This window comes from Leiobunum rupestre, chromosome 10, assembly GCF_980474605.1.
Source record: "Leiobunum rupestre chromosome 10, qqLeiRupe1.1.hap1, whole genome shotgun sequence".
Taxonomy (NCBI): Eukaryota; Metazoa; Arthropoda; class Arachnida; order Opiliones; family Sclerosomatidae; genus Leiobunum; species Leiobunum rupestre.
Window position 1 is genome coordinate 42,015,757 of NC_143393.1, and position 19,769 is coordinate 42,035,525.

At 35.2% G+C, this 19,769-nt stretch overlaps 2 protein-coding genes across 2 annotated transcripts; one reads left to right on the forward strand and one right to left on the reverse strand.

The window, feature by feature from the left end:
• Positions 1-4,057: 4,057 nt before the first annotated feature.
• LOC149925921 (uncharacterized) lies at positions 4,058-4,721 on the forward strand. The gene is made up of 2 exons (XM_090161821.1): positions 4,058-4,279; positions 4,338-4,721. Exons 1-2 carry the CDS (start codon positions 4,058-4,060, stop codon positions 4,719-4,721), a joined length of 606 nt encoding a protein of 201 aa, XP_090017947.1.
• A 12,159-nt stretch (positions 4,722-16,880) lies between these two features.
• On the reverse strand, positions 16,881-17,354 carry LOC149925922 (adult-specific rigid cuticular protein 15.7-like). The gene is made up of 2 exons (XM_090161822.1): positions 17,323-17,354; positions 16,881-17,264 (listed from the first exon to the last, which is right to left on the reverse strand). The coding sequence occupies exons 1-2, from the start codon at positions 17,332-17,334 to the stop codon at positions 16,881-16,883; spliced, it is 396 nt and encodes a 131-aa protein (XP_090017948.1). The 5' UTR covers positions 17,335-17,354.
• Between the last annotated feature and the right edge of the window lie 2,415 nt (positions 17,355-19,769).

Genomic DNA, 19,769 nt, shown 5'->3' on the forward strand with positions numbered 1-19,769 from the left:
GTCATCCACGATGGACACTTGGGCATAGTCAAGTGTCGTCGAAGAGCTCGACAGTCAGTATACTGGCCGAATCTCAACATGGCGATAGAAGACCAATGCAAGACATGCTCCACTTGCAACATGTACCAATACGCCCAACAACAAGAGCCGTACATACTTCGAGAAACACCTGACAAGCCGTGGGACCGAGTCGCCACTTACCTATGTCATCACGCAGGCAAAAATTTTCTGGTTGTCATAGACGCATACTCCAACTACATCGAAATGGAGCGAGTGAAGACAACATCGGCGAAGGTCGTTATTAGTAGCCTGAAGAGAATCTTTGGTCGCCATGGCATTCCGCAGGAAGTCTTGTCCGACAACGTACCGTTCGACTCACAGGAGTTTCGTGACTTCGCAAGCAGCTATGGATTTGTGACAACGAGGTCAAGTCCAAAGTATCCACAGTCGAATGGTCTTGCGGAAAAAGGGGTCCAGATTGCGAAGAGGATTTTAAAGAAAGCACTGCACTCTAACGAAGACGTTCAACTGGGCCTGTTGAGTTACAGGAACACTCCGTTGGACGGGGGAAAATCACCAGCGGAACTGCTAATAGGACGTTTCTTGAGAACACGCCTGCCAACTTTGCAGAAAGAAGAACAAGAGAGGAAACCGCCGAAACAGAAGCAGCGGAGCAAAGGCAAATAATTGGGGCAACTTCAACCCGGCAACGTCGTACGCGTACAAAATCAACAAGGCGTTTGGGCGAACAAAGGTCAAATCTTGGAAGAAGTGGCTCCCAGGTCTTACAACGTTCGGCTGGAAGAAGGGGGAATCTGGAGGAGAAACAGACGACACCTGAGGCCAGTTCGAGAACCAGTTGGAGGAATCCTGAACCGCATGGATAATTAAACGGACACTGACGAGACAGTCACATACGAGTTTCCGAACATCAACCCTAGAAAGGTTCCAGAACAAGGGCGTCCAGCAGCGACGCAGAGATGCTCGACTCCAAGTCCAGAAACAGTATCACTGACAACATTGGCAGACACAGCGAGGAACGGTCCAGATAGCGACAGGAGTAACGCCGGGCAAGACGAACGTAATAACCCATCGCCCAGCCCACGAGATGCACCACCGGAACCAAAGAATCATTCCAAGGGTACCGACATCAGACGAGGACCGAGTCAGCAAACACCGACGCAACCAGAGGCGAACAATCACGTACAAGTCACGATGATGATCTCAGGACGGCCAAAACGGAATCGGAAAATACCGGACAGATTGGGACTCTAAAGACAGTATCATAATAGGGTCTCTTTCTTTGTTTTTAAAAAAAGAGAAGATGTATTGTTAATAGAAAAAATAGATTGAGTTTTTTCACTTAATCATAGGCAATGAGTTATCTCTATAAAAAAGTGTTCCCGCGATAACGATTGTGTATATATTGAAACATTTTATTGTACAACACGCAGTATGAGTTCCATGATCACTTAATAAACTTGGTTATGATTTTAACGAGTGTTTTCCATCAACTAACTAATAAGTAGTTAGAGTAGGGTTCGGATAAGAGAAAACAAAACACAAAGTGTTTAGGTTTTTGATACGATTACAATCAATATGTTTACGTTTCAAACACGTTTAATAACTTTTGTGTTTAGAACATACACATGATTATTGTTTTCGTAATTAGTTTTTAAACATGCTTAGGCTTGAAGCTGTATAGGTTTCAAACACATATACGTGTTTAGCTTGCTGGATTACATGTATAGCGTTTAAACGTGTTATCTTGCTGCATTGGATGTATAGCGTTTAAACGTGTTTAGCTTTCTGGATTTTATGTATAGCGTTTAAACGCGTTAAGTTTGCTGGATTTGATGTATAGCGTTTAAACGTGTTTAGCTTGCTGGATTGGATGTATAGCGTTTAAACGTGTTTAGCTTGCTTGATTTAATGTATAGCGTTGAAACGTGTTTAGCTTGCTGGATTGGATGTATAGTGTTTAAACGTGTTTAGCTTGCTGGATTGGATGTATAGCGTTTAAACGTGTTTAGCTTGCTTGATTTAATGTATAGCGTTGAAACGTGTTTAGCTTGCTAGATTTGATGTATAGCGTTTAAACGTGTTTAGCTTGCATTGTTTTCCATAAAAATATCTAACTAATACTTTTGGATTAGTGTGTTTAATGATTATTTTTCCACAAATTCTAAATATTTATAAGATATTTTAAAAGCCGATTTTGAAGAAACGTCATTCAACAAAAATTCTTGGTATGAAATCATTTCAATTTGTTTACTTATTGAAAAATAAATACATTTTTTGGTTTGAAAATCACCTTGTTAATTAAACCATGATTTGTTGGGAAATTAAATTATAACTAATTCATCATAAAATTAGATTCTAAATGACATTAATATTTGATTAAGAGTAAGCCTTAAATTTCCAATATTATATTATTTTATCAAAGTTAGAAAATTTCATTTGATTACTTTTTACTGTATTTATTAACATCGTAATCATTATATCTTGCCAAGGTTTAGTGCTTACCTTATACATTAAGGCTTATACAAAAAAAATCAGATATACACTTTATAATTATTGACATTTTATCTAAATGTTAAAATCAAGAGCTCTTTCATGTAAAATTTGGTAATTCACTCACTATTACTAATTTATTTATTATGATTTAATTTATTTCCACATCTGATATCGATGGGAAACATTTTAGAAATCCACGTGCGCTCGCCAGGCTTGTATTAAAAATATGAGCGCCGTATCTCAAATCCAATCCAAACTACGAAGAAAATTAGTGTAGGCTCTATAAGGTATAAGCCTTGGCACATGTTAATATAGTTAAACATAGTGTCAATCGTAGGCGCGAGTTAAAAGAGTTAAGCATAGGGTCAGACTTCAGCTTCCTAATTGTATTAAAAGTTTCGCACCGTATCTCAAATCCAATCCAAACTACGAAGAAAATTCGTATAGAATCTATAAGCCTTGGCGGATGTTAATATGGTTAAGCTTAGTGCCAAACGTAACCACCTTTACCTGTATCTCAAACCCAATAGTAAATATGAAGAAAAAAGAGTTAAGCATAGCGTCAGACTTTAACTTCTTTATCTGTATTCTAAGTTTGGGTCCCGTATCTCAAATCCAATAGAAACTAACTTATTAATAACCCATTCTCCGGGAGATTTTTTGGGAACTTTCGTAAGGCAAAAATGAACGTCAGCGGTAATGTGGTTTATGCGGCGCCCAAGGGCCCCTAATTTTTCTAGGGCACCTAAACTTGGCACACCATTAGATATAATGTAAATACATATTTTACAAAAGAAATTAAATTTTTTAGTCACTCAGTTGGGTAATAATTAGAGTGCGTAAATCAACGCCCACAATCGGAAAAGGGAGGATTTGCGCCCCCTATTTATCTGACAGAGCTGAAACTTTCACACAATGTAGAGATATAGCAGTAATAAAGAATAAAGAAGAATCGAAATTTAAAATTCAAACGGATCCGAAATTAAAAGAGTGCGCTAACTACTTTTAACCAGCGAAATTGGTTTTACGGGTAGAGGAAACCCTATCAAGTATAGAAAGATATGGAAAGTGTTGCAAATGGGGACGACAACAACAGCCACAACAACACTTCTGACGAAAACAATAGTTTCCCTCTATATATATATATATATATATATATATATATATATATATATATATATAGTTGTGGAACTAAAAATGGCGGTTTATTTACCTTGACGAAAACTCTAAACATTAAAATTTTTAACTTATACGATTATTAAAGACTAAGCACTACATTACCTACTCATCATGTATAAGTTCACAATTGAAACCGCATGTTTAGAAAAAAGTTTAATTTTCTCATCCGTTTCCAAAATAAACGTTTAGTGACACTATTTAAGTGTGTACAATCTTGGTGTTAATGTAAAAATCATCTACGCATTTAGGTTTTAGACGATTTGAACAATATGTTTAGGAAATATATGTGTTTAGGTGCTAAAATTGTGTTTCCCCTTTAACCCCGATTGATTCCTTATTGCATTTAGGCCGAGCGCCAAAAATGGTGACACTGAGACGGCCAACACCCCATCCAGCCCTATTCTGGCTAATTACGGCTTTTGGTCACGCATCCATGCCAGTCGCCACCAATTCTACATTTTTATTCCAACCACATTTTTCGGATATAAAAGCGAATGCTGGCGTCCGAAATATTAGAATTCACTCATCGAACTTCATAGCAAGAACACTCGTATCAACTATCTCCAGAAATATGATCGCCAAGGTATGCATCAAATAGATTTTGTTCCAAAGGGAAAAATATAAATATTTGGTTTATTAAGGTTGCCATTCTCGCCGCCCTGTTGGGTGTCGCCTACTGCGGAATCGGAGGTGGCCACAGCGACACTTACAGGAAACAAGACCCCCACGGACAGTACTCTTTCGGATACGACATCGTCCGACACGAAGGTGCCAAGAACAGCCGCCACGAGTCTGGGGGACCGGGACACGCCGTGGGCTCCTACCAGATCCACGACATCGACGGCCGATCCAGAACCGTCCACTACGTCGCTGACGGACACGGGTTCCGCGCCCAGATCCATACCAACGAACCAGGAACAGTCCAACACAACTCCGCCGCTGCCGCCTATTCCGGCCCACACGCTGTCCCTTCCCACGGCGGAGTCCAATCTGGAGGTCATGATGGACAACAAGCCGGATACTAGTTTTAATTGTTTTTCCTCTGAAAAATATGTTCGTTTAATTTATTTGCTTCTCGTATTACCTGGACATATTTATTTATAAATATTTGAACTCTTATTTTTTTACTCGTCTTTTCCGGAAGCGTGAAGTCAAATATTTTCTTCAAATAAGGAAGTTTTTTCCCTATAATTTCATCTCCCTCCAATTACGTCATTCCTTTTGTGAAAAATAATAATATTCAATTGAAACTGAAATTGCAATTTTTTATAAAAGGGAATACCCTTACAAAAATATTCCTTTAGATTCTTAAGAAAAAAAATTGAAATATTTTTAGAAATTCTTAAGGAAAAATCATGGGAATCCTTGGTAAATTTGGCACCTTTTTCCCAAGATCGTTCTTAAGAATTTCTTTGGAACAATTCCTTTAGGATTTCTTTGCACCAAATCCTTAAGGAGTTCTTAAGAACAAATTATTAAGGAAATCTTAAGAACAAATTCGTAAGAATTTCTTAGGATAATGTTTCTTTAGAATTTAGGGTCAAATTTTCTTTAGAATGTTAAGAATAACTTTTCTTTAGAATGTTAAGAATAATTTTTCTTTAGAATGTTAAGAATAATTTTTCTTTAGATTTTACAGAATAACTTCTTAAGATTACTTAAGATTGCCAAAGAGTATTTCCTTTGGAGATAACTTGAACAAAAGCCTTTTATATTATTTTAATTAGCTCTTACTTAGTTTTTCCACTTACATTCATTCTTTGTACATTTTCTACCTTTTCTACTTCCTTTTCAGAGATTCTAACACAAAATCGGTTTCCCCCATTTGGGGCTTATCAACACTGAAGGAAGAAGAAGCGGCCGATATGAGTTAAATAATATACATCCAGGGTGCCCTAAATGTGAGCAGTCCATTGCAATTTATAGTGAGGTTATTCACCTATTATTGCATGGTGGTCGCTATACAGCAGACAACAATTATGCTAAGGCTTCTGTTTGAAAATCCAACGTGAAAAATTATATTAAATGTCAAAATTTCTTTCAGAGAATAGGGAACAAATGAATCGGTCTACTGTTGGAATCTCTGGCTGAAATTTTGACTTTTGATATAGTTCTTAACGTTAGATTTTCAATCGGAAACCCGAGCATACACGTGGTCTGCTGTATAGCGACCGCCATGCAATAATAGGTGAATAACTTCACTATAAATCTCAATGGACTGCTCACTGGATGTATATTAGTTTAATGATATCGGCAGCTTCTTCCGAGTTAAGACGGAGTTCCTACACAGAGTTGATTAGGCTCAATTTGTGGTAATGGTCTGCGGTTTGAATGATTGAATGAAATATTAACTCTGAATATATTTCTTAACGTTAGAGCTTCAAATAGAGGCCTGGGCCTAAAAGCTGTCTGCTGTATAGCGACCGTCATGCTATAGAAGGTGAATAACATTGCTGTAAAATTCAATGCACCGCTCACAAATAGGGCACCCTGGGTGTGTAATGGTTAGCAACATTGGGAATGGTGGAATAAGTACCTTCACGACTGATGGAGTAATCCAGTTCTTTGGGTCAAAAATATATATTTGGCTCTTTTAATTGGGCCACTTTTTCAATCAACCCTTTTAATTGGGTATTTTAAACAACCAAGATATTTGAGTTAAATTAAAAATTTAAGCTTAAAATTTGGGCTATTTTGAATATAACCCTTTTTTTGGTTTAAAATTGTATTACCCAAAATTTTGGGTAATTTTAGATCGACAAACATTTGGGTTATACTTTTTGCCCAATTTAGGTATTTTAAGGTTCCCAACTTCTTGGATAGGTGCAATAGTGACCATAGTTTTGGGTAAAATTTTACCCATTTTGGGTACCATTTGACCCAACCTTTTTAAGAGAGAAGGAAATATATGTTTGGGTTTTTTGAGGGAAAACTACAGAAAACATTCGTAGGAAAATATACTGTTGCGATTTCTGAAGGAAAACCTCAAAGAATATTTCCAAAGAAATATACCTTACGAATTTCCAAGGGATAACGTCGGGAAATATTCGTAAGAAAATATACCTTACGAATTTCCAAGGGATAACGTCGGGAAATATTCGTAAGAAAATACACCTTACGAATTTCCAAGGGAAAACGTCGGGAAATATTCGTAAGAAAATATACCTTACGAATTTCCAAGGGAAAACGTCGGGAAATATTCGTAAGAAAATATACCTTACGAATTTCCAAGGGATAACGTCGGGAAATATTCGTAAGAAAATATACCTTACGAATTTCCAAGGGATAACGTCGGGAAATATTCGTAAGAAAATATACCTTACGAATTTCCAAGGGATAACGTCGGGAAATATTCGTAAGAAAATATACCTTACGAATTTCCAAGGGAAAACGTCGGGAAATATTCGTAAGAAAATATACCTTACGAATTTCCAAGGGAAAACGTCGGGAAATATTCGTAAGAAAATATACCTTACGAATTTCCAAGGGATAACGTCGGGAAATATTCGTTAGAAAATATACCTTACGAATTTCCAAGGGATAACGTCGAAAAATATTCGTAAGAAAATATACCTTACGAATTTCCAAGGGAAAACGTCGGGAAATATTCGTAAGAAAATATACCTTACGAATTTCCAAGGGAAAACGTCGGGAAATATTCGTAAGAAAATATACCTTACGAATTTACAAGGGAAAACGTCGGGAAATATTCGTAAGAAAATATACCTTACGAATTTCCAAGGGAAAACGTCGGGAAATATTCGTAAGAAAATATACCTTACGAATTTCCAAGGGATAACGTCGGGAAATATTCGTAAGAAAATATACCTTACGAATTTCCAAGGGAAAACGTCGGGAAATATTCGTAAGAAAATATACCTTACGAATTCCCAAGGGATAACGTCGGGAAATATTCGTAAGAAAAAATACCTTACGAATTTCCAAGGGAAAACGTCGGGAAATATTCGTAAGAAAATATACCTTACGAATTTCCAAGGGATAACGTCGGGAAATATTCGTAAGAAAATATACCTTACGAATTTCCAAGGGAAAACGTCGGGAAATATTCGTAAGAAAATATACCTTACGAATTTCCAAGGGATAACGTCGGGAAATATTCGTAAGAAAATATACCTTACGAATTTCCAAGGGAAAACGTCGGGAAATATTCGTAAGAAAATATACCTTACGAATTTCCAAGGGATAACGTCGGGAAATATTCGTAAGAAAATATACCTTACGAATTTCCAAGGGAAAACGTCGGGAAATATTCGTAAGAAAATATACCTTACGAATTTCCAAGGGATAACGTCGGGAAATATTCGTAAGAAAATATACCTTACGAATTTCCAAGGGAAAACGTCGGGAAATATTCGTAAGAAAATATACCTTACGAATTTCCAAGGGAAAACGTCGGGAAATATTCGTAAGAAAATATACCTTACGAATTTCCAAGGGAAAACGTCGGGAAATATTCGTAAGAAAATATACCTTACGAATTTCCAAGGGATAACGTCGGGAAATATTCGTAAGAAAATATACCTTACGAATTTCCAAGGGAAAACGTCGGGAAATATTCGTAAGAAAATATACCTTACGAATTTCCAAGGGATAACGTCGGGAAATATTCGTAAGAAAATATACCTTACGAATTTCCAAGGGAAAACGTCGGGAAATATTCGTAAGAAAATATACCTTACGAATTTCCAAGGGAAAACGTCGGGAAATATTCGTAAGAAAATATACCTTACGAATTTCCAAGGGATAACGTCGGGAAATATTCGTAAGAAAATATACCTTACGAATTTCCAAGGGAAAACGTCGGGAAATATTCGTAAGAAAATATACCTTACGAATTTCCAGGGGATAACGTCGGGAAATATTCGTAAGAAAATATACCTTACGAATTTCCAAGGGAAAACGTCGGGAAATATTCGTAAGAAAATATACCTTACGAATTTCCAAGGGATAACGTCGGGAAATATTCGTAAGAAAATATACCATACGAATTTCCAAGGGAAAACGTCGGGAAATATTCGTAAGAAAATATACCTTACGAATTTCCAAGGGATAACGTCGGGAAATATTCGTAAGAAAATATACCTAACGAATTTCCAAGGGAAAACGTCGGGAAATATTCGTAAGAAAATATACCTTACGAATTTCCAAGGGAAAACGTCGGGAAATATTCGTAAGAAAATATACCTTACGAATTTCCAAGGGAAAACGTCGGGAAATATTCGTAAGAAAATATACCTTACGAATTTCCAAGGGATAACGTCGGGAAATATTCGTAAGAAAATATACCTTACGAATTTCCAAGGGAAAACGTCGGGAATTATTCGTAAGAAAATATACCTTACGAATTTCCAAGGGATAACGTCGGGAAATATTCGTAAGAAAAAATACCTTACGAATTTCCAAGGGAAAACGTCGGGAAATATTCGTAAGAAAATATACCTTACGAATTTCCAAGGGATAACGTCGGGAAATATTCGTAAGAAAATATACCTTACGAATTTCCAAGGGAAAACGTCGGGAAATATTCGTAAGAAAATATACCTTACGAATTTCCAAGGGATAACGTCGGGAAATATTCGTAAGAAAATATACCTTACGAATTTCCAAGGGAAAACGTCGGGAAATATTCGTAAGAAAATATACCTTACGAATTTCCAAGGGATAACGTCGGGAAATATTCGTAAGAAAATATACCTTACGAATTTCCAAGGGAAAACGTCGGGAAATATTCGTAAGAAAATATACCTTACGAATTTCCAAGGGAAAACGTCGGGAAATATTCGTAAGAAAATATACCTTACGAATTTCCAAGGGAAAACGTCGGGAAATATTCGTAAGAAAATATACCTTACGAATTTCCAAGGGATAACGTCGGTAAATATTCGTAAGAAAATATACCTTACGAATTTCCAAGGGAAAACGTCGGTAAATATTCGTAAGAAAATATACCTTACGAATTTCCAAGGGAAAACGTCGGGAAATATTCGTAAGAAAATATACCTTACGAATTTCCAAGGGAAAACGTCGGGAAATATTCGTAAGAAAATATACCTTACGAATTTCCAAGGGAAAACGTCGGGAAATATTCGTAAGAAAATATACCTTACGAATTTCCAAGGTAAAACGTCGGGAAATATTCGTAAGAAAATATACCTTACGAATTTCCAAGGTAAAACGTCGGGAAATATTCGTTAGAAAATATACCTTACGAATTTCCAAGGTAAAACGTCGGGAAATATTCGTAAGAAAATATACCTTACGAATTTCCAAGGGAAAACGTCGGGAAATATTCGTAAGAAAATATACCTTACGAATTTCCAAGGTAAAACGTCGGGAAATATTCGTAAGAAAATATACCTTACGAATTTCCAAGGGAAAACGTCGGGAAATATTCGTAAGTAAATATATCTTACGAATTTCCAAGGGAAAACGTCGGGAAATATTCGTAAGAAAATATACCTTACGAATTTCCAAGGTAAAACGTCGGGAAATATTCGTAAGAAAATATACCTTACGAATTTCCAAGGGAAAACGTCGGGAAATATTCGTAAGAAAATATACCTTACGAATTTCCAAGGGAAAACGTCGGGAAATATTCGTAAGAAAATATACCTTACGAATTTCCAAGGTAAAACGTCGGGAAATATTCGTAAGAAAATATACCTTACGAATTTCCAAGGGAAAACGTCGGGAAATATTCGTAAGAAAATATACCTTACGAATTTCCAAGGGAAAACGTCGGGAAATATTCGTAAGAAAATATACCTTACGAATTTCCAAGGGAAAACGTCGGGAAATATTCGTAAGAAAATATACCTTACGAATTTCCAAGGGAAAACGTCGGGAAATATTCGTAAGGAAATATACCTTACGAATTTCCAAGGGAAAACGTCGGGAAATATTCGTAAGAAAATATACCTTACGAATTTCCAAGGGAAAACGTCGGGAAATATTCGTAAGAAAATATACCTTACGAATTTCCAAGGTAAAACGTCGGGAAATATTCGTAAGAAAATATACCTTACGAATTTCCAAGGGAAAACGTCGGGAAATATTCGTAAGAAAATATACCTTACGAATTTCTAAGGGAAAACGTCGGGAAATATTCGTAAGAAAATATACCTTACGAATTTCCAAGGGAAAACGTCGGGAAATATTCGTAAGAAAATATACCTTACGAATTTCCAAGGGAAAACGTCGGGAAATATTCGTAAGAAAATATACCTTACGAAGTTTCAAGGGAAAACGTCGGGAAATATTCGTAAGAAAATATACCTTACGAATTTCCAAGGAAAAACGTCGGGAAATATTCGTAAGAAAATATACCTTACGAATTTCCAAGGGAAAACGTCGGGAAATATTCGTAAGAAAATATACCTTACGAATTTCCAAGGGAAAACGTCGGAAAATATTCGTAAGAAAATATACCTTACAAATTTCCAAGGGAAAACGTCGGGAAATATTCGTAAGAAAATATACCTTACGAATTTTCAAGGGAAAACGTCGGGAAATATTCGTAAGAAAATATACCTTACGAATTTCCAAGGGAAAACGTCGGGAAATATTCGTAAGAAAATATACCTTACGAATTTCCAAGGGAAAACGTCGGGAAATATTCGTAAGAAAATATACCTTACGAATTTCCAAGGGAAAACGTCGGAAAATATACCTTACGAATTTCCAAGGGAAAACGTCGGAAAATATTCGTAAGAAAATATACCTTAAGAATTTCTAAGGAAACGCTGTAGGGAAAAATCTTAAGAGATTATCCTTTATAATAGTTAAAGAGTTTCTTAAGGCATCAATGGTAAAATGTCCGTTAAGGATTTACTCCCAACAACACCTTACAATTCCCAAGAATTTTCCAAACAATCCCTTAAAATGTTTTTGTAAGGGATGTTTGATTGAGAAATTTTTACTTTGGATATATTCTTAGTAGATGGATTTGATATAAGCCCACTGACTGTTTTTATATCAACTGGTGTTGAAACTATTTGAGAAATTGAGAGTAGGCACTACAGCCAGATCAGATAGAAATCAATGGGGAATTTAAGGATTTTATTTAATTCCAGGTGAAATACGGTTATCGTTACCTTATCCTCGTGAACTTGACTTGTACCACCTTGTTTTCCGTAAATGTAAAACTTACTAGAGATCCAGAAAGTTAGAAGATGCATTCGCGTAATTAATTTGGTAGTTATACAGGAAAGCGATTCCACGTGGCACTTCTTTTACTTTTTTCGTTCAAATCCTAGTCTGTTCGAGGCTGCTTCCTAAATGGATCGTGATATATTTCGTTCCAAACTAACGAGGAGACTACCCGAGGTGATAGTTACCGATTTTGTTGAAACTAGGTGGGTATGTAGACCTTATGGTAACATGAAATTTCACCAAGGGAAAAGTTGCAATGGGCATTAGTTTTGCCATGGCAACCGAAAATGTTTTTGAAAACACAGTATGTATATTATAACATGGGAATCTGAGCACTTCTAAGGGTCCCCCCTGTAAATAATAATAATAATAATTCTAATTAAAATTTTTAATTTTGATCAAATTCAAACAACTAAATTCCATTTTATTAATTTTGATAAAATTCATTTATTATCTTCGATTTGGCGATTAGTTGGCAAATACAACTCTTTTATCTTTATATTTCGCTTTTTTCAATTTTTACCGATTCTGATCAATTTTAACATATTTTGATCAAATTGACCAAAATTCATCAAAAAATCATAAAATTAATTTCATTTGTCAATTTTGATAATTTTTTTGTTTTGAAATTTTTCATAGGGCCCTTAGAAGTGCTTAAATTCCCATGTTATTCGCAATGGGAAAATATACATACTGTGTTGTCAAAAACATTTTCGGTTGCCAGGGCAAAACTAATGCCCATTGCAACTTTTCCCTTGGTGAAATTTCCTGTTACCATAAGGTCTACATACCCAGCTAGTTTCAACAAAATTGGTTATCATCACCTCTGGTAGTCTCCTCGTAAGTATGTTCTTGGCGACATTCTTAATGAATTGCAACTTCGAGTCGTGTGCGTCGTTAATTTAAAAAGATTTTTGCACTCGACAAATGCTTCTCATCCTTGGACGGAGGCAATTTTTGTAACGATTCGATTATTGATTTAAAGGTACTTAGTTTTTTTCCGGAATGTCCCAAACCTTGGTGGTGCGAAAATTAAATTTATGCTTTAAAAATTATAAATTAATATCGTTTTGGGCCTTCAAAAAACCAGATAAGATTTTAAACCCGGATTATTCAAATAAAATAGCAAATGATGACAAAAATATCTACGAAAAGAAGTTCGCAAAGTTTATCAAATTAGGCCTTGGTGGCGATCCCTTTTACATTTACCTTCGGTATCGAATATAATGGCAATTTTCGGTCGCCCTTTCTAATTGAACTACTCGAACAATTTTTAATAATGCAGTTAGCCATTTTTAACGTAAAACTAAATTCTTAATTATTTTAAAATAATTAAAATCCGCAAACAAACGATTGAAATTGTTAAAACAGTTGTTTTACTAAGAATTCTACACCAGAAAAATTGAGACTCCATTCTTGCTTAAATTACATATTTATTCATGGTACATATATCTATACTTGGAACTGCGTCATTGATAACGTAGGGATGCAAACTATGTGAAACTCACATTGTTTGCGTAGACCATGGCGTTTCAGATGCACTGGGATGACATAAAATGATAAAATACGCGAATAAGTAGATTAGTTCACAATGAAAAGGGATAAGAAAGCTAAACCCTAAAAAAATTGAAGAAATAAAAAAACTTACAAATAGCTCGTACCGATAGGTCTTCGAGCAAACATAAAGACGCGAATCTCGGACCAAATAGATCTTCGAGTGAAAAATTAAATAAAATAAAACGGCAGACCGGTTTCGTTCTATTTTGTGAGTCATCAGTACCGTGCGGGAAATCTGGCTCGCGACTGTTACACCGAAATGAGAAACTAAGCCTAAATATTAAAATTTCAAAACGCGCGTTGCGTAGCAACGGAAAGCCGAAAAGGGCGAAGGTGGTGTAAGTTTTTAAATTTCTTCAAAATTGTTTAGGGTTTAGCTTTTTAATCCCTTTTCATTATGGACTACATATCAAGAATAATAATTTTACTTTTAATGAATGTGACTGGATAGGCTTTAATTTTATTCTTGGGTTCTGTCAAAACTACAATTTGCCTAAGCAAAGATCTATCACAATATTCCTTTAAAGGTATCATAGTTATCAAAATATTTGTCAAGCAAGAGCATTTCTCCGCACAAGAGCAATCTTTTGTAAGTGTGTAATTTTGGGTTATTTGAAAATTGTCTTTATGTTTAGAATATTGATAAAATTATGATTTTTTTAGGCTACCCTTTGGGGAAATATCCTAGTTGTAAAGTTAAAGAAATAAACTTTAAATGTCGTAAAAAACTGTAATGTTTTTTTATTTTATTAAAGATAATTTCAAGCATTATGTGTTTTTAATAAACGTGAAATTAGTTTCCTTATCTATAGAAAACATTCGGGTTTTCTATAGAAACATTTGTTATTTTTTATGGCCTATTAAACTTTTCTATAGAAAGAATCCTAATTTTTAAAAGAAATTTATATTCTTTCTATAGAAAACATTATGGTTTTCTATAGAAACATTTGGTATTATTTTATTGACAGTTAATTTTTTCTTTAGAAAGAATCCTGTTATTTTATAGAAAATCCATATTCCTTCTATAGAAAAAATAATTTTCTATTAAAAATACCAAGTATTTCTGTAGAAAAGCAATATATTTTCTATAGAAAAGCTATTGATAATCCTAGTTATTTTATATAAAATCATAATCTTTTTCTATAGAAAATATATCGAAAATTCTGGAGAATATATGTTATGGTCATAGAAAATTGACCCACATTTCTATATAATTTATATAGATAATTCCATTTTCATTTCTATATAATTTATATAGTTAATTCCATTTTCATTTATATATAATTTATATAGATAATTCCATTTTCATTTCTATATAATTTATATAGATAATTCCATTTTCATTTCTATATAATTTATATAGATAATTCCATTTTCAGTTCCATATAATTTATATAGATAATTCCATTTTCATTTCTATATAATTTATATAGATAATTCCATTTTCATTTATATATAATTTATATAGATAATTCCATTTTCATTTCTATATAATTTATATAGATAATTCCATTTTCATTTCTATATAATTTATATAGATAATACCATTTTCATTTCTATATAATTTATATAGATAATTCCATTTTCATTTCTATAGAATTTATCTTGAACTTGAACAGACAGTGCATGACTTGGTTTTCTTAATGACCAACGCTTTCACTGAGATTTATACTAAAAACACCCTAACTGGTTGTGAACACTTTGCGTCATTGTAACGGCGTTTCATTCAGTTGATACATCGTACTATACTTAACTACAAAGATATCTCAAAGGGTGATCTTGTTTTAAAACTGTTTTACAATTCGTAGGAAGAGTTTGAGATTTGTACAATAGATTTCTTTATAAATACATAGAAGAAACACTATTCTTCAGCCAAGGTTATTTAACTTTAGGAGGTTGGATTACGGAAGCTTTCTGATAACACCCATATGTCTGATTTGCTTTCCCAAATTTCCAATCTTTAATCTTACGTTGAGAAAAGATAGCTACAAATGTAAACAAATAATTAACGAAAAACATTTTTTTTTCTAAACTATAAAATAAAATAAATTTTATTAAATTATTTTCATATTAGGTGATTCTGAAATATAATATCGACAAATTTTTTTTAATTTTTTGGGCGCGCGCTCTTGATATATTAGTAGATTTTGGCTCATGTGATTTCGCGTTGAAAATTAAAAAATGTGACCTCCGATCTTTTTCGGAATCACCTATTAATCGACCTCACCATTGTTTACCTATTTTTTCATAAACTTCTTTGATCAGCAAAGCGGCACGCTGCTTAAAGTTGAATAACAATGCTTAGCTGGAATGACTACCACGTAACGGTTATGGCGATATATAAGAATGAACACGCGTTTTTGATCTCCAATTTGAAAATAAGTTCCTTCAAAAACGCAGCTAGTGTTTTATAACTTTCAATTTTATATTACACTTCAAACATTGGTCAGTATATCGCCCTACTAAGCGTTTTTTTTTCTTTATAATTAGCTACCGTGGCGGAACAATATTTTTGGTCACCGTCCGCTTTTGATTAGTTAGAGATCGTTACCTAGGAACAGTCCCATTCAACCGATTCCCATTCCATATTAAGGGGTTTTTATATAAATCATTTATCTAATTACACTACTAGATCGGCTAACAACATTTTGCATTGTGTTATATAATTATAATGTAAATAATGATGAAAATTTTTTAATAAATAATGCGTTAATACAACAGAAAAATCGAAACCTAACCTAACATAACTTTCAGGAAAAATCCAAACATTCACCTTTACTATCGTTATACCATCTGATCATCCTTGGCTGTAGAGCTTACTCTCATATTTTTAATTAAATCTACTGATAATACATCCAAAGTCAAACATTCCCCTTTATTAAAAATAGCAATTTCGGTTTCAATTGAATATTATGAAACTGGTAATTTTTTCGCTAAAGGAATGACGTAATTGGAGGGATATGAAATGATAGAGAAAAGTGGTACAAGTCAAGTTCACGAGGATAAGGTAACGATAACAGTATTTCACCTGGAATTAAATAAAATCCTTAAATTCCCCATTGATTTCTATCTGATCTGGCTGTAGTGCCTACTCTCAATTTCTCAAATAGTTTCAAAACCAGTTGATATAAAAACAGTCAGTGGGCTAATATCAAATCCATCTACTAGGAATATATCCAAAGTAAAAATTTCTCAATCAAACATTCCCTTTTATAAAAAATTGCAATTTCAGTTTCAATTGAATATTATTATTTTTCGCTAAAGGAATGACGTAATTGGAGGGAGATGAAATGATAGAGAAAAACTTCCTTATTTGAAGGAAATATTTGACTTCACGCTTCCGGAAAAGACGAGTAAAAAATTAAGAGTTCAAATATTTATAAATAAATATGTCCAGGTAATACGAGAAGCAAATAAAATAAACGAACAGATTTTTCAGAGGAAAAACAATTAAACTAGTATCCGGCTTGTTGTCCATCATGACCTCCAGATTGGACTCCGCCGTGGGAAGGGACAGCGTGTGGGCCGGAATAGGCGGCAGCGGCGGAGTTGTGTTGGACTGTTCCTGGTTCGTTGGTATGGATCTGGGCGCGGAACCCGTGTCCGTCAGCGACGTAGTGGACGGTTCGGGATCGGCCGTCGATGTCGTGGATCTGGTAGGAGCCCACGGCGTGTCCGGGTCCTCCAGACTCGTGGCGGCTGTTCTTGGCGCCTTCGTGTCCGACGATGTCGTATCCGAAAGAGTACTGTCCGTGGGGGTCTTGTTTCCTGTAAGTGTCGCTGTGGCCACCTCCGATTCCGCAGTAGGCGACACCCAACAGGGCGGCGAGAATGGCAACCTTAATAAACCAAATATTTATATTTTTCCTTTAGGAACCAAATCCATTGAAAACATACCTTGGCGATCATATTTCCAGAGATATTTGATACGAGTGTTCTTGCTACGAATTTCGATGAGTGAATTATAATTTTCGAACTCCAGCATTCGCTTTTATATCGAATATATTTATTTGGAATAAAAACGTAGAGTGGTAGTGACTGGCATGGATGCGTGACCAAAAGCCGCAATTAGCCAGAAATAGCTGGCTGGGGTGTTGGCCGTCTCAGTGTCACCCTTTTTGGCGCTCGGCCTAAATCTAATTAGGAATCAATCGGGGTTAAAGGGGGAACGCTACTCCCTAAAATGCATAGGTGGCATAGTTGGCATAGTTCCGGCATAGGTCGATTTCCTACCGTAAACGTTGCTACTTTAGCAAGTAAACCAAGGAGCGGAATCACTTTTTATAAGGCATTGTGGTTTTGTATCAGACATTACTCGGCGAAGACTTCGATCCCCCTCGGAATCGCGCGCTAAGTGCGGCGAATTCAAACCGCCACGTTTCTCGTGGGCCGATGTCGCGTCGGGCGATTTTAGGGAGCTATGCCAGAGAGCTGCAAAAAGAGCTATGCCTGATACAAAACAACAACGCCTTATAAATATTGATTCCGCTCCTTGGTTTACTTGCTATAGTAGCAATGTTTACGGTAGGAAATCGACCTATGCCGGAACTATGCCAACTATGCATTTTAGGGAGTATCAGGGGGAACATTCCATCCTCTTCATGGTGGACCCCTTCCGTACTTTGCAGTTCCTTTCCGTCAAAAGAGTTCTTGAAAGCGGACGGTATTTTGATTTCTTTGCAGAGGCAAATATTTCACGCTTCCTTAAAAGCAAATTCAAGGGGAGATTTTCTCAAGTATTGAGAAATTCAACACTTGTTTGCTTCCATAGTCCAGTGGCGTAGCCAGGGGGGAGGCACAGGGGACACGCCCCCTCGAAACGTATGGTGCCCTCCCCCCCGAACCAAAATCATAGTCGGACCGTAGATGATACTCTAGATTAATATTGGTTGCAAATTATAAATAGAATACCAGCGTAAGAATATTTCGTAATAATATGAAATCAGTCATTTTTATTTAAATCGGTATTTCTATTGGTTCGTTTTTGTACAATCAAAATGTATTTTCCTGTAATAAGGCTCTTGATAATGACAATACAGCGTCGTTAAGGGGAAACCCTGCCAGTGCTTTTCGTCTCCAAGATGAGATGAAACTATGATATATATTCTTGAATTGTTCAGAGCAATTTTTGGTTCACCCTCTAATTATTATGTTAATAAAACTTAAACTTGGCGAACCTACTCCAAAGCATACATTTTAACAATTTTAAAATCTATTTTGGTGGCTTGTTTTAGTTTGTTTAATAGGTAATAGTTTAAGCAAATTTATAACTAAACACATTATTTAAAAAAAAACTACCTTAATAGGCGTTTTAAGTCACACTTAAGCCATCGTTCTCGATATCTATATAGCGCCTAATGGATAACATTTTTTTTATATTTGAATATCCCGCTTATGTAGTTCGCGGTGTAAAACATAGAGGGCATCGCAATTCCCAACCTCAACTACGCATTCGTTACTATGTACTATGTAGCTGTTGAGGTAACACCTTATTCTCCACCTTGATAATAAATTAAGAAATATAGTATATTTCACCTAACCCACGTTAATTCTTTAACTACACAACATTGGCGACAAATAGGGATTCATCGAGTGGAGAAAATATCAAACTGACAAGCTACAAAACACCAGTAAGAATCTTTGTAAGAGAAAGGGATACCTAAGTCTAAAATCGTGCGATGAACACAAGGTTCCTTGTTCGTTTCAAGGGACCGATAGCTAAGCCTAGATCAAAGATCCTAGATCAATGTCACGAACACAAGGCGGCCATCATTTTGGGGAATTGGATACAAAGTGATAGTCTATACTGCAGTGGCGTAAATAAGGCCTCCGCAATGCAGGAGTACCGCTGAGGTTTGGGACCTTCCAGGAATAAATAAGTACCTTTAAATCAACAATCGAAACGCTAGAAAATTGTGTCCGACCAAACATTAAACACTTAACTCTTTGACGTCGAATTGCTTTCCTGGATGTCTTCCAAATGGCTTACGCGAATGCCTCTTCTAACCTTTTGGAATTGTAGTTAGCTTGGCATTTAAGGCAAACAAAGCGGTATTAAATAAATTTGAGCTTTTAAAAACTAACAAAAATTCCCCATTACTTTCCTTATACTATCATATCATCCATGGCTGTAATGCCTACCCCTCAAATAGTTTTAACAAATATACAAAACAGTCAGTAGGTTAATATCAATTAAATCTACTAACAATACATCCAAAGTCAAATTTCCCAATCAAACATTCACCTTTAAAAATTTCAGTTTCAATTGAAAATTATGAAAATGGTCTTTTTTTCACAAAAATAATGACGCAATTGGAGGGAGATGAAATTATTGAAAATAACTT

Bases quoted from the DNA above. Each gene is read 5' to 3' on its own strand.
- LOC149925921 (XM_090161821.1), top strand. From the start codon at position 4,058: ATGGTGACACTGAGACGGCCAACACCCCATCCAGCCCTATTCTGGCTA. The intron at 4,280-4,337 runs GTATGCATCAAA...TGGTTTATTAAG, and splicing joins CCAGAAATATGATCGCCAAG to GTTGCCATTCTCGCCGCCCT.